At 34.5% G+C, this 13,360-nt stretch overlaps 1 protein-coding gene across 5 annotated transcripts in view; it reads left to right on the forward strand.

Moving 5' to 3' along the window:
* DGKH (diacylglycerol kinase eta) overlaps positions 1-13,360 on the forward strand; it is a 169,310-nt gene that overhangs the window by 136,311 nt on the left and 19,639 nt on the right. For all 5 annotated transcript variants that reach the window (XM_081128802.1, XM_081128800.1, XM_081128803.1 and 2 more), the window contains exons 19-24: positions 2,922-3,039; positions 4,002-4,112; positions 4,243-4,339; positions 9,875-9,982; positions 12,566-12,679; positions 12,927-13,061. In XM_081128802.1, coding sequence (XP_080984928.1) covers positions 2,922-3,039; positions 4,002-4,112; positions 4,243-4,339; positions 9,875-9,982; positions 12,566-12,679; positions 12,927-13,061 — 683 coding nt within the window. The remainder of the gene's footprint in view (positions 1-2,921; positions 3,040-4,001; positions 4,113-4,242; positions 4,340-9,874; positions 9,983-12,565; positions 12,680-12,926; positions 13,062-13,360) is intronic.

The following is a 13,360-nucleotide window of genomic DNA, read 5'->3' on the forward strand; positions in this document are numbered from 1 at the left end:
GCATTTCTCTACACTAGTAATGAACAATCTTAACATGAAATTAAGAAAATAATTTCATTTACAATAGCAACAAAAGTAACAAAAAATAGGAATAAATTTAAGAAGAATGTGAAAGATTTGAATACTGAAAACTACAAAATATTGCTGACAGCAATTAAAGATGATCTAACTAAATGTAAAGACATCTGGTTCATGGATCGGAAGATAAATATTATTAAGATGACAACTCATCTCAAATTGACTACAGATTCCTCACAATCCCTACGAAAATCCCAAAATCTGAACTGCCTGTTGTGCAGAAGTTGACAAGCTGATCTTAAATTTCACATGGAAATACAAAGGACCCAGAAGAGTTAAAAACAATATTGTAAAGGAAGAAGAAAATTGAAGGGCATACTTCCTGATTTCAAAGCTTACCACAAAGCTACAGTGTTCAAGACTGCATGAAACTGGCATAATAATAGTCATATAGGTCAATGGAATAGAACTGAAAGTCCAGAACTCCTCTATTTATGGTTAATTGATTTTCAAGATGTGCTAAGACAGTTATTCAATCTTTTCACCCACTGGTACTGGGACAATTAGATACACATAAAGAATTAATTTGGACCCTTCTTCACACTATACATAAAAATGTAAGAGCAAAACCTATATAAAACTATAAAAAGACAATATAGACGTAAATGTTCCTAACCTTGGAGTAGACATTGGCTTCTTAGATATGACACCAGAAGCACAAGAAACACAAAAAAATATAAATTGGACTTCATCAAAATTAAGGATATGAAGGATATTTGTGATTTAAAGGACACCACCAAGAGAGATGACAGTCCACAGGATGGGAGAAGATATTTGTGAATAGAATATCTGATAAGTGACTAGTATGTAGAATATATAAAGAATTCAGATTTCAAAAATAAAAAGACAAATATCTCAATTTAAAAATGAGCAAAGGATCTGGGTAGTCATTTTCCCCAAAAGATATACAAATGGCCAATAAGCATATGGAAAGATATTCACATCATTAGTCATCAGGGAAATGCAAATCAAACCCACAGTGAGATACCCCTCCCACCTCCTCACTAAGATGGCCATGGTCAAAAAAAGACAGCTAATAGCCCTGCCCTGCATGGTTCAGGTGGTTGAGCTTCATCCCACTCACCGAAAGGTTGCCAGTTTGATTCTCGGTCAGGGCACATGCCCAGGTTATGGGTTCATATAGGAGGCAACTGCTTGAAAAGTTTGGCAGCTCCTCAAAGAGTTAAACATAGGATTAACATATAACCCAGAAATTCACATACTAGGCATATACTCATGAGAACTGAAAATATATATCTACAGTGGAATATTATTCAGCTATTGAAAAGAATGCGGCCCTTATACACAGTATAACATGATTACCCTTGAAAACATTATGCCAAGTGAAAGAAGCTTGACACAGATGATCCCATTTATATGAAATGTCCAGAATAATCAATCCATAGAGACCAAAAGCAGTTTAGTGGTTTTCAGGAACTGGGGGCAAGGAGGAATGGGAAATGACTGCTAATAGGTATGGGGTTTCTTTTGGGGGGTAATAAAAAAAAGTTCTAGAATTAGATGGTTGCGATCATTGCACAAGTTTGTGTGTATACTATAAACAACTAAATGATATATTTTTAAAGGGTGAATTTTATGGTATGGGAAAATATATCTCAATGAAAATATTATATCTCAGTGAAAATATTAAAATAAAAAAGATAAATCCAGAATATGCTTGATTCTGGAAAGGCCTCCATGTCTAGAGGTCATGTCTCTATTCAAACCTGGAACCTTAGGATGACCTTTCTGGACTGAAGTTGTAAATATGGCTAACCTTAAAACATTTTAGAAAATATTACACTTTTCTGTGGGACAGGTAGAGTAAGGCTCTTTACCTCTTTAAACTCTTCTTTCCTCTCATCAGAACCATTGCTTTGTTCATTTATTTACTTACTTAGACATAAAGTCTGCTCTAGCATATTCAAACTAAGATTAAATGACAGAATATAATTCATCTTGATTACTTGATAATAAGATAAACTTTAGTAGCTAAAACAATGAGTAATAATCTAAGAAGAACACATATTGGGAAAGAAATGTTTGCTTAAGAAAGGACTTTATTTTTATCTAATTTCCTAATATTTCTCAATTGCATGACGTATTTTTCTTTACTAGTTTTCCTTTCTGTTTGTTCTCTTAAGCCCCTATTATATTGTCTTCTCTCCAGACTTGAGTGCTTCTAGCCTTAATACTGGGTTGAGTAGATAATAAATTCATTAGCTTTTGAATCCCATTACTAGTTAGTAAAAAGCATACTGAAGTAAATTTAAAGTTTTGCATATTTAGAGGTAAGAAAAATGCTTAATTTTTATGTTTAATACTGTATTCTTTAAAATTTATTAATACCTACATTTAATATTTTACTACTTATTGTTGACACCAACGTGTGTTTTCACCTTAGTACATCTGTTAACATTTTAAATTGAGTATTATTATCTATGCTTTGTGCGTATGGAAGTGATAACTCCATGACATTTTGGGTGATTCAGCCTTTATTGTAAATTTCTTACAGTCTTAATACTTTATTTGCTGTAACAGAGGAAGTAAGATTTGTTGAAGTTAGAGAATCATTGGGATGGTAAATGAGAAACTGTCTCCAAGAGACTCCTATTTTAGGTACTCATCTGCTTCATTTTTTTTTTTATAGCAACATATAGACCCTAAGAAGCAAAAGAAAACCTTGTACCTAGCAATGTCATAATTCTTAATTTTTATTAATGAGAAGAGCAGGCACTGAAACCCATGCTTTGGGAACAAGATGTTTGAGATTAGCCCTGAAAACAATAGACTGGATTTTTCTTATCATGTGACCATGCATATATTCATTTTCTCCTGTCCAGGTTTAAGAGCAGGACTAGCTGCCTCAATTGCTGGGAGTTCTATTATCAACAAAATGTTACTAGCAAATATTGATCCTTTTGGTGCAACGCCATTTATTGACCCAGATCCAGATTCAGTGTAAGCAAATTCTTTCACAGATATTTTGTTCGAGCTTTTCTTGTCACTGTCTTATACTAATGCTAATATTTTTAAAGTATTACAATAAATACGGTTCTGTGTACAAAAAGAATCATCAGAAAATTTCAGCGGTTGATAATGATGAGCGCAGTGGCCACGTGAAGTATAGTGGTTTTTCCCTCCAGCCTATTGTCTCGGATAACAAGCCTATGGCGAAGGGAGACACCACCCTACTCGCTTTTCTCTGGAATGTTTTATTCATAGACTCCTTCATATCCATATTCATGCTGTTCCCTTCACCTCCTTTCTTCTTGGTCTTGCCAAATCTGTCATCTTTCCACTTCCAGCTTCTGGGTTTAGTTATTTCAGGAAGCTTTTGGCCCACCGTGATCTCTTCCCTTCTTAAACTCCTAAAAATTTTTTTGGAAGTTCAGTGTATGCTACCTTTTACATCCATATTTAATTTTGCCTTTATTATATCTCATTTTTCTAATGACAGCCCTCAATGACAGTATCATATTTTGAACTTTGTACTTTCCAAAGTACCTAGAAGAAAGGAATAGATTTAGTAGTTTTTTTTCGCTCAGTAAGTACTTGTCCATTGATAAGAGTAGGAGTGGAGGAGTCTTTCTAATGATAAAAAGAATACTGGCACCTGATGCAAGCCCTCCCATTTGTGTGTGTAGTAGGGGGCTCATGGAGGAGAGAGAACTAAGATTTTGTTACAGATAGTAGAGAAGCTTTGCCATGATTCTTTCTTCACTTTGCCTTGCCCACCATCCCTTTATATGTTACCAACATTTACTCACATATACTGGAGTCGAGCATATTTCATGTGAATAGGAGATTTCTGCTTAGCTTTTCTTTGGAGTGGAAGCTTCAATGGTTTTAAGTGCTGTGTATAAGTTATAATTGTTATGAACCTGAAATTGACTTTTATATACTTTTCCTTATTGTCATAGAGATGGATATTCAGAAAAATGTGTCATGAACAATTACTTTGGGATTGGATTAGATGCAAAAATTTCATTAGAATTTAATAATAAGAGAGAGGAGCACCCTGGAAAATGCAGGTAATTTTGGTAATAGTAATAATGTTATTACATGAAGGCAATTTTACTTTAATTTCATTTATTATCTCTTTTGCTTGCTCTGCCTTTAAAGACTAAATAAATAGTCCTTCCTGCCAACATTTATTTTCAGGAGCCGAACTAAAAACTTGATGTGGTATGGAGTCCTTGGAACCCGAGAGCTACTACAGAGATCATACAAGAATTTAGAACAGAGGGTTCAACTTGAGGTAAGTTCATCTTGAAGTAAAGACATTTTAAGTTATTTTACTTTGAAAAATTATTGTATTTGTGGAGTGTATTTGGCCAAAATTCTTCTTGATTAGTGTTTAAACACTTGAGGGGGGGAAAAATGGAAGTAGTTACCAACTTTATACTAAAGAAGGTATAGACACTGGGTGTGAGTAACACACAATTATCATAATCACTAGCTCCTGAAATTTGTATGCTGCTATGGAGTCATGGGACCCCATGAAAAAGTGGAGCCATGGGACTATATTTATAGGATAGCATTTTTAATGAATTTCCTCATTTAAATTTCCAAATTCTTACCCAATTGTATAATGCCTGAAGTTTGACAATCCCTGAAAACAGCATTTATCATATTAAATAGAATATTTTAATTTAAATGTCTTTTTTGTCCTAATTATTTCTAACAAGTTAGTAAATGGAAAAGGTTTTGAACATTTAAGTTTTTTAGTATTTTTTTACTAATTTAAATAGGACATTAAGGTCAGCAGAAGTTATTTCATCTCCTCTAGTAACAGGAAAAAGAAGGTTGGGGTCATGGCACTGAAAAGTCTACTAATTTCTGTGACCTTTATTTTCTTTTTCCCTTGTCCAGGGCTCACTGTTTATGCTGATAGGCATTTCTTTCCTGTCTTGTACCTTTTTATAGCCAGATATTTCTAATTAAGATATATCCTAAATACCAAAAAGTGAGCAAATCTTACATCTCGATGAATTAAATAGAGTATTATTTTTTTTAATATATATTTTTATTGATTTCAGAGAGAAGAAGGGAGAGGGAGAGAGAGAAACATCAATGATGAGAGAGTCATTGATTAGCTGCCTTCTGCACACTTCCTGCTGGGGATCGAACCCACAGCCCGGGCATGTGCCCTGACTGGAATCAAATCTTATCTCCTAGATCATAGATCTATGCTCAACCACTGAGCCATGCCAGCTGGGCACAGAGTATTATTATTTTAGGTGTTATTTTAACACTGGAATGTGGACTTACCAACTAAATGTTCTAGTAAAAATAAGAATCTTATATTTTCTACTTCTAGAGCACTGACTACTTGATCAGCTATCTTGATTTATCAGTGCTTATAAAGTTAAGATAGAGGTTACTGGAGGAAAAGGTGCAGAATCTGGAAGGTTCACACCAGTAAACACTGTCCTTGACAGCCCATCCCCAGATCAAGTCGGGCTCTCTCCTATGTATTGTACTGTAATCACTCATCTTCTTCCCCATGTCCTCTAGTCGACCACACTCTTTTAGGACAGGTAGGACATTGTATTCTTCTTGTTATACCCATTGTCTTGCACAACTCCTGGCCCTGTCTTGGGGGAGAAATAGAGGTAAATAATCATTTTACCATGATTCGGTAAGTACAGTGAACTATCTGGAATGAGAATGGCTGGATTGCCTTAATTCCTTTAGCTCTTCAGAAATAGTATTTCTAACCTTTTCTACTGGTTTTCCAAATTTAGAACAAGACCATCTTACTTACACAGCTGTATTTTACTATCCATTTAACATGGGTCTTAACCCTTTTTGAGCTGTGGCATGCTGTTGAAACCATGGACCTCCTCTCAGAATATTCTTTTTAAATGCATTATTAAAATACATAGACTTAAAAAAGAAACCAATAATATGGAAATAAATTAATGAAATAGTTCTAGACTATTAAAGAGTATGTTAAATTAAGCAATTTAGATAGATCTTCCTTCTGAAGATGTTCATTTTCTATACCATGCATCCAAATAAAGTTTATCTATTTATAAATCTTGAAGACTGCCCTAAATTTTTACATTTTTTTTTTCTAATTTTAATTCAGTTTAAAGAAAAAACAAACCCAGTTCACCCGTTTCTTCCATCCCCCATCCCCGCCTCTTGCCAACCACCAATCTTTTCTCTATCTATGAGCTTTTTTTTAAGATTCCATATCTATGAGAGATTTTATGGTAATTGTCTTACTCTGGCTTATTCACCTAGCATAATGCCCTCAAGGAATTTGTTGTTGCAAATGTGGTGATATATATACACCACATTTTCTTTTCTTTTTCTCTTTTTTTTTTTGGTTAATCCTCACATGAGGATATTTTCTCCATTGCTTTTCAGAGAGAGAATGGAAGGGAGGGAGGAGAGAAAGAGAGAGAAGCAATGATGTGAGACACATCAACTGGTTGCCTCCTGAATGCACCGGGATCTGGGGTGCGGAGTGAACCTGCAACCCTTTGGTGGGAGGGCTGATGCTCTAACCACTGAGAAACACCAGCCAGGGATACAGCACATTTTATTTATCCATTTATTCATCGATGGGCACTTATCTATGTTTCATATCTTGGCTATTGTAAATAACACAGTGGTGAACATGGGAGTGCATATATCTTTTCAAAAGAGTGTGTTAATTTTCTTCAGAGAAATACCCAGAAGTGGAATTGCTGGGTTATATGATAGTTCTGTTTAATTTTTTGAGGAACCTCCATACTATTTAGTATATTGGCTGCACCAATTTACATTCCCACTAACAGTGCAAAAAAGTTCCCTTTTCTCCACATTCTTGCCAACATTGTTTCTGTTCATTTTGATGATAGCCATTCTAACAGGTGTAGGGTGATAGCTCATTGTGGTTTTGATTTGCATTTTCATGATGATTAATGATGTAGAGCATCTTTTTATGTACCTGTTGGCCATCTTTATGTCTTCTAGGAAAAAGTGTCTGTACAGATTTTCTGCCCATTTTTAAATTAGATTATTTTGCTATTGAATTGTGTGAGTTCTTTTTATATTTTGGATATTAGTCTCTTATCAGGCATATGATTTGCAATTATTTTCTCCCATTCAGTAGGTTGCCTTTTCATTTTGCTGGTGATTTCATTTTCTCTGCAGAACTTTTCAGTTTGATGTAGTCCCACTTGTTTGTTTTTGTTGTTGTATTATTTTTTTTTTGCTTTTGTTGCTTTGGCTTTGGTGTCAGATTTAAAAAATCATCACCAATACCTGTGTCAAGGAGCTTACTACCTATGTTTTCTTCTAGGAATTTTATGGTTTCAGGTCTATGTTCAAGTCTTTATTTTAAGTTAATTTTTGTGTGTTGTGTAAGATAGTGGTCTAGTTTCATTCTTTTGCATGAGGCTGTCCAATTTTCCTATCATTTATTGAAGATACTGTTCTTTCTCCTTGTATATTCTTGGCTCCTTTTTCGTGAATTAACTGACCATATATGCATGCATTTATTTCTGGGCTCTCTATTCTGTTCCACTGATCTATGTGTGTTTTTTTATTATTTATCTTTATTGTTGAAAGTATTATAGGTGTCCCCTTTTTTCCCCATTGACCCTTTCCAATCCACCTACACCCCCACCCATGCCAATACCATGCTGTTTTAATTACTATAGATTAGTAGTATAGTTTGAAATCAGAGACTGTGAGATCTCCAGCTTTCTTCTTCTTTCTCAAGATTGCTTTGGCTATTTGAGGTCTATTAGGCTATTTGGCTATTTTTGTGGTTACATACAGATTTTAGGATTATTTGTTCTAGTTCTATGAAAAATACCTTGGAATTTTTATAGGGATGCTTTGAATCTGTAGATTGCTTTGGGTAGTGTGGACACAATATTCTTTTAATTCATGAGCATCTAATATGTTTCCATTTATTTGTGTTTTCTTCAATTTCCTTCATTGAAGTCTTAGTTTTCAATATACGAGTCTAGGTAAATTCACTTTTAAGTATTTTATTCTTCTTGATGCTGTTATAAATAGGACTTTTTCTTAATTTCTTAATTTCTTAATTTCTTATTAGTGTAAAAAATGCAACATATTTTTGAATATTGATTTTGTATCCAGCAACTTTATAAAATTTGTTCATTAGTTCTAACAGTTTTTTGATGGAGTCTTCAGGGTTTTCTGTATATAATATCATATAATCTTCAAATAGTGACAGTTTTACCTCTTTATTTCCAATTTGGATATCTTTTATTTCTTTTTTTTGCCTAACTTCTCTGGCTAGAACTTCCAATGCTATGTTGAATAAAAGTGGTGAGAGAGTGGACACCTTTGTCTTGTTCCTGATCTTAGAGGGAAAGCTTTCAGTTTTTCACCATGGAGTATAATGTTAGCTGTGGGCTTGTCATATGTGGCCTTTATTATAAAATCTTTTTTAAAAAAAAAATCTTCATTGATTTCAGAGAGAGGAAGAGAGAAAGATAGAAACATCAATGATGAGTCATTGATTGGCTGCCTCCTGCATGCCCTCCACTGGGGATCGAGCCCCCAAACCGGGCATCGAGCCCCCAAACCGGGCATGTGCCCTGACCAGGAATCAAACCAGTATCTCATAGATTGATGCTCAACTGCTGAATCACACTGGCTGAGCTTTATTATAAAATCTTTAAGATTGTTCTGAATTGTCTTTTGAAGTACTTCTTTTGTATATATAGAGATAGGTTTTTCCCCATCTCCTTGAAGTTTTATGTAATTTTAATAACTTTCTAAAGTACACAGAATACCTATTAAGAATATTAGGTTCAGAAAAAGTTAGTCTGCTAAATATTTAATGTTCCTTCATTTAACAAATGCACACTGAGTGCCAGCTGTGGTGCCAGGAGTGGCTTTAGGTGCTGGGATACAGTGTGGACATTTGAATGTTTCATGCAAAAGTAAAAAAAGGAATTATAAAAAAATGCCTGTGGGGATAAATCAATTATCATGTGTTCTGTTATTTAAAATGGTTGAAAATGGGTTCAAACTGGATTCTCATTTGTCTTAAAGATTGAGATAATTTGATTGGACTTTACAATGCAATTTTTGTAAAGGTATGTTAATTATTTTTAGTGTTAACGTAAGAATTATATAATGAAAATATAGCATGCATATTAAGTGTGACACCTGCAAACTCTCCTCTTTTAAAATGAAGGCTTAAACCTTGTGTTCAGTAAGAATTTATTCATGTCATGTATAATTGATTATTTATTTAAGTGATCATTTAATTTTCATCTAAGTGATTACTTAGCAGGCATGGAGTACAAGATACTTCTTTACATACATGTGTTTTTTTGGATTTGGTTCTGATTACTTAAAAAACTCAGTTTTGAGTTTAACCAGTCACCAGTTAGTTACAGAGCACCAGCAAAATACTGGGAATTGTGAGAGGTGCTAGATGGTTAGGAGCCAGAGTCCACCCTCACAGCAGCTGCTTTAAAAAGGAAAGCTTAAAATAAGTTCAAAGATGACCACATATAAGTGGGAATATCATAACTGACCTGAAAAAAAAACCCTCAAGTACTTTGGTTGAAAGAAGAGGTAAAACCTTTTTTGTTTAGTTTGATTTTCTGTAAAAACTTCTGCTGTAGTTATTTACACTTTAAAATTTTTTTAAGTAAATAAGATAAAAGTAATGTTAGGAATATATTTAAAGGAAAACAAATATTACCAACACACTTTCCTCCATCGTCCTTTGTCTTTGGTGCACTTGTGACTTCCAAACTAGTGGTTTTGCTCTTTTTAGCTAACTTCTAAGCTTTTTCCCTTACAGTGTGATGGACAGTATATTCCTCTCCCCAGTCTACAAGGAATAGCAGTATTGAACATTCCCAGCTATGCTGGAGGCACTAACTTTTGGGGTGGAACTAAAGAGGACGATGTAAGTATTTCCTTGCTCTTTCCAGATTCTAGAGGCTTCCCACAATTCCTTGGTTTGTGGCCCCTTCCTGTCGTCAGAGATAACAACATCTTTCCGATCTCCTCTTCTGCCTCCCTCTTCTACTTTTAATGACCTTTGTGATTACATTGGGCCCACCCACATCATCTAGGATAATCTTTTCATCTCAGAATCCCTAATTTGATCACATCTGCAAAGTCTCCTTTGCCATATGAGGTAATATTTATAGGGGATTAGGACATGGACATTTTTGGGGGTAGGAGGGGGAAATTATTCTACTACCAAAATACCTTACTGTACTTTTAGTTTCCTGAATTTATGTAATATATTTTTTTAATTTTATAAATGTTAAGAGGGTTTATTTGGCCATTGAGGTTGAGTGCTATTTTTGTTTTCTTTTTATAATTTTCTGTATTAAAAAAGAAAAACCCCACAACCTAACAAAGGTCGTTGTTCTAAAAATAAAATTTTAAGAGAAGGTACAATTATTAAAGTATATTTAACATAGAAATTAGAAGTGTTATCATGATCTTTCTTTGAAGAGTCACATATACATTAATTAATAGGCCCTTCGATTTGAGGCTTCTGATATAATGGTTGCACTGACCCATTTTCTCAGCGCTATTAAATAAGCAGGCAGGAATTCAAGTATGAAATAAATTGGAAAGCATTTGTAATTTTTACAATATGAGAATACTCCAGTCCTATAAAAGTATAAAACTAACATTAGCAGTTTTTTGTCAGCCTTTCACTACTCTTATATAGATATGTGTATATATATACACACACACACATACATATATATATTTTTAAATATGTTTTAATTGATTTTAGAGAGGAAGGGAGAGGGAGAGAGAAATTGATGAGAGAGAGTTATTAATAGGCTGTGTCCTGCACACCCCCCTACTGGGGATCAAGCCAGAAACCTGGGCATGTGCTGACCAGGAATTGAACTGTGACCTCCTGGTTCATAGGTTAATGCTCAACCACTGATCCACGCCAGCCAGGCATAATCTTAATTACTTTAGAAAGAAGAAATCAACTATGCAGCTGTAAAGAAGAAGGATCTCATACCCTTTGGGACAGTATGAATGGACCTGGAGAAAATTACGCTAAACGAAATAAGCCAGGCAGAGAAAGACAAACATCACATCACCTCACATGTGGAATCTCACAATAATCTTATGAACAAAATAGATTCAGTGACATAGAAGCATGGAACAGACTGATAAATCTCAGAGGGAAGGTGCGGGTGGGTGGTGGGGAGAGATTAACCAAAGAATCTATATGCATATATGTATAACCCATGGACACACACAGTAGTGTGGTGGAGGCCTAGAGCTGGGAGGGGCTCGGTGCAGAGTAGAAGGGGGTCAATGGGGAAAAAAGGGGACATCTGTAATACTTTGAACAATAAAAAATTTTAAAGATGAATAAAGCTAATGTTTCTTGAACACCTACTAAGTAGACAGTGTTCTGAGTGCTGCACTTTTATTAATGTGTACAATTTTCATCTAAATTTTATCAATAAAGAAACTAACACTAAGTTTACATAGTTAATAAGGAGATGGAGACAGGGTTTAAAACTAGGCAGTCTGATAACAAAAATGATAACAAATACCAATATTGGCAAATTTGTGCCCTGATAGTTTCAGTGAAAGTTGTATTTAGGATACTACTTTATACTGAATAATTTTTTTCAGAGCCATTATTATTTAAGATACAGTAAAAGAGAGAGTAAAAGGGACAAAGTAATACAGGTGAAATTTAAAATTTTAGGTTAAATTGATTTTGTGAAAACGCAGTTAACATCAAAGCAAAGTAAACCTACATGATTTTTATTCCCTGAGGTTTCTATGTCCATATTCTCAAATGCCCTAAAAAGTTGTTGTATTAGAAACTTTGCTCACTGGATATTTTGAACCAGAACTACCCGGTGGGGTTGGCTTCTTTTCCATCATGACCAGTTAGCAAGGTGTTTAAAATTACTTAAATTAATGTAAGTGCAGATATGAGTTATCTGGTGACTGGTCAACAATGTTCAGACTTGGGAACATGTGTGTACTTGTAACCTGTCAGCAAGGTGTTTAAGATAGAAAGCACATACACATATTGCCTGTAACACCTTGAAAGATTTCCCTTAAAGCGTACCAAGTGAACTGGATCGTAATCTGCATGTTCATTAGCTTAAACCTTATGAAATCTGTATCCCCTTTTTGGGTTTTTTAGATTTCTTAAAACTACATGCATCATTTTGTCAAGACATCTGAATTATGTATGCACAGATACTTAATACATTTTATACCAAGATGGATTATGAGGGGCATGAGTAATATGTCATGTGGGTTTTAAGACCTATTTTTATTATGTTAGTTTGTTTTAAGCCAGCTTCAGTGATATTTTGTCTTTGGGTTATCATTTCCTACTAATATTTACTTACTTTTCTGCTGAGTATTTTTATGATTTTTAAAAACTATGTTTATTGCAGAGTTTGCATTGCTCGATGTGCCTCTTCACTTAAACCTGACTCTATTAGTGGAAGTGTAATGCAGTCTTCCCTTTCAGATATTTGCTGCACCGTCATTTGATGACAAGATCCTGGAAGTTGTTGCAATATTTGATAGTGTGCAAATGGCAGTGTCACGGGTCATTAAACTACAGCATCATCGAATAGCCCAGGTTTGTCTTTCTAATCGAACTTGACTTCACTCCTTGGGACACTGGGGAAGCTATTTCAGATAACTCCTACACTTATAGTCACCTATAAAATACTGACTTTCTTGTCATGTCAGTTATTACTATGTCATCATAAGTGAAAAGCATTACCTACCGTTCTACAGTATAGACTAAAGGTCAAGCTTTAACGTGGATTGAGTGTCAGTTTCACAGGATGAATTGTACTCTAAAATAATTTGTTTTATTTCAGTGCCGTACAGTAAAAATCACTATATTTGGTGATGAGGGAGTCCCAGTGCAGGTGGATGGCGAAGCATGGGTTCAGCCTCCAGGGATTATCAAAATTGTGCACAAAAACAGAGCTCAGATGCTAACAAGGGACAGGGTATGTAACCAAAAATATTCTCCTAGATTTTTATTAAGCCTTCTAAAAAATCTTAAATTATCGTAAAAAATAGAAATCAAGGAAAAAGATTTGAATTGTCTTTTAAACCTGACATTTTAGTCATTGTGGTTTTAAATATTAAGAAATATTTTAGTTTTTTAAAAAACATGATAGGCTTATTTTTTTAGGTTTACAGAAAAATTGAACAGAAAGTACAGAGGGTTCTAATTCTGTTCCCACGTTCCTCATTACTTCCACAAGCACACACATTCCCCTATTATTAGCATCTTGTGTTAGCA

Source organism: Miniopterus schreibersii (assembly GCF_964146895.1).
Source record: "Miniopterus schreibersii genome assembly, chromosome: 2".
In the NCBI taxonomy this organism is placed as follows: domain Eukaryota; kingdom Metazoa; phylum Chordata; class Mammalia; order Chiroptera; family Miniopteridae; genus Miniopterus; species Miniopterus schreibersii.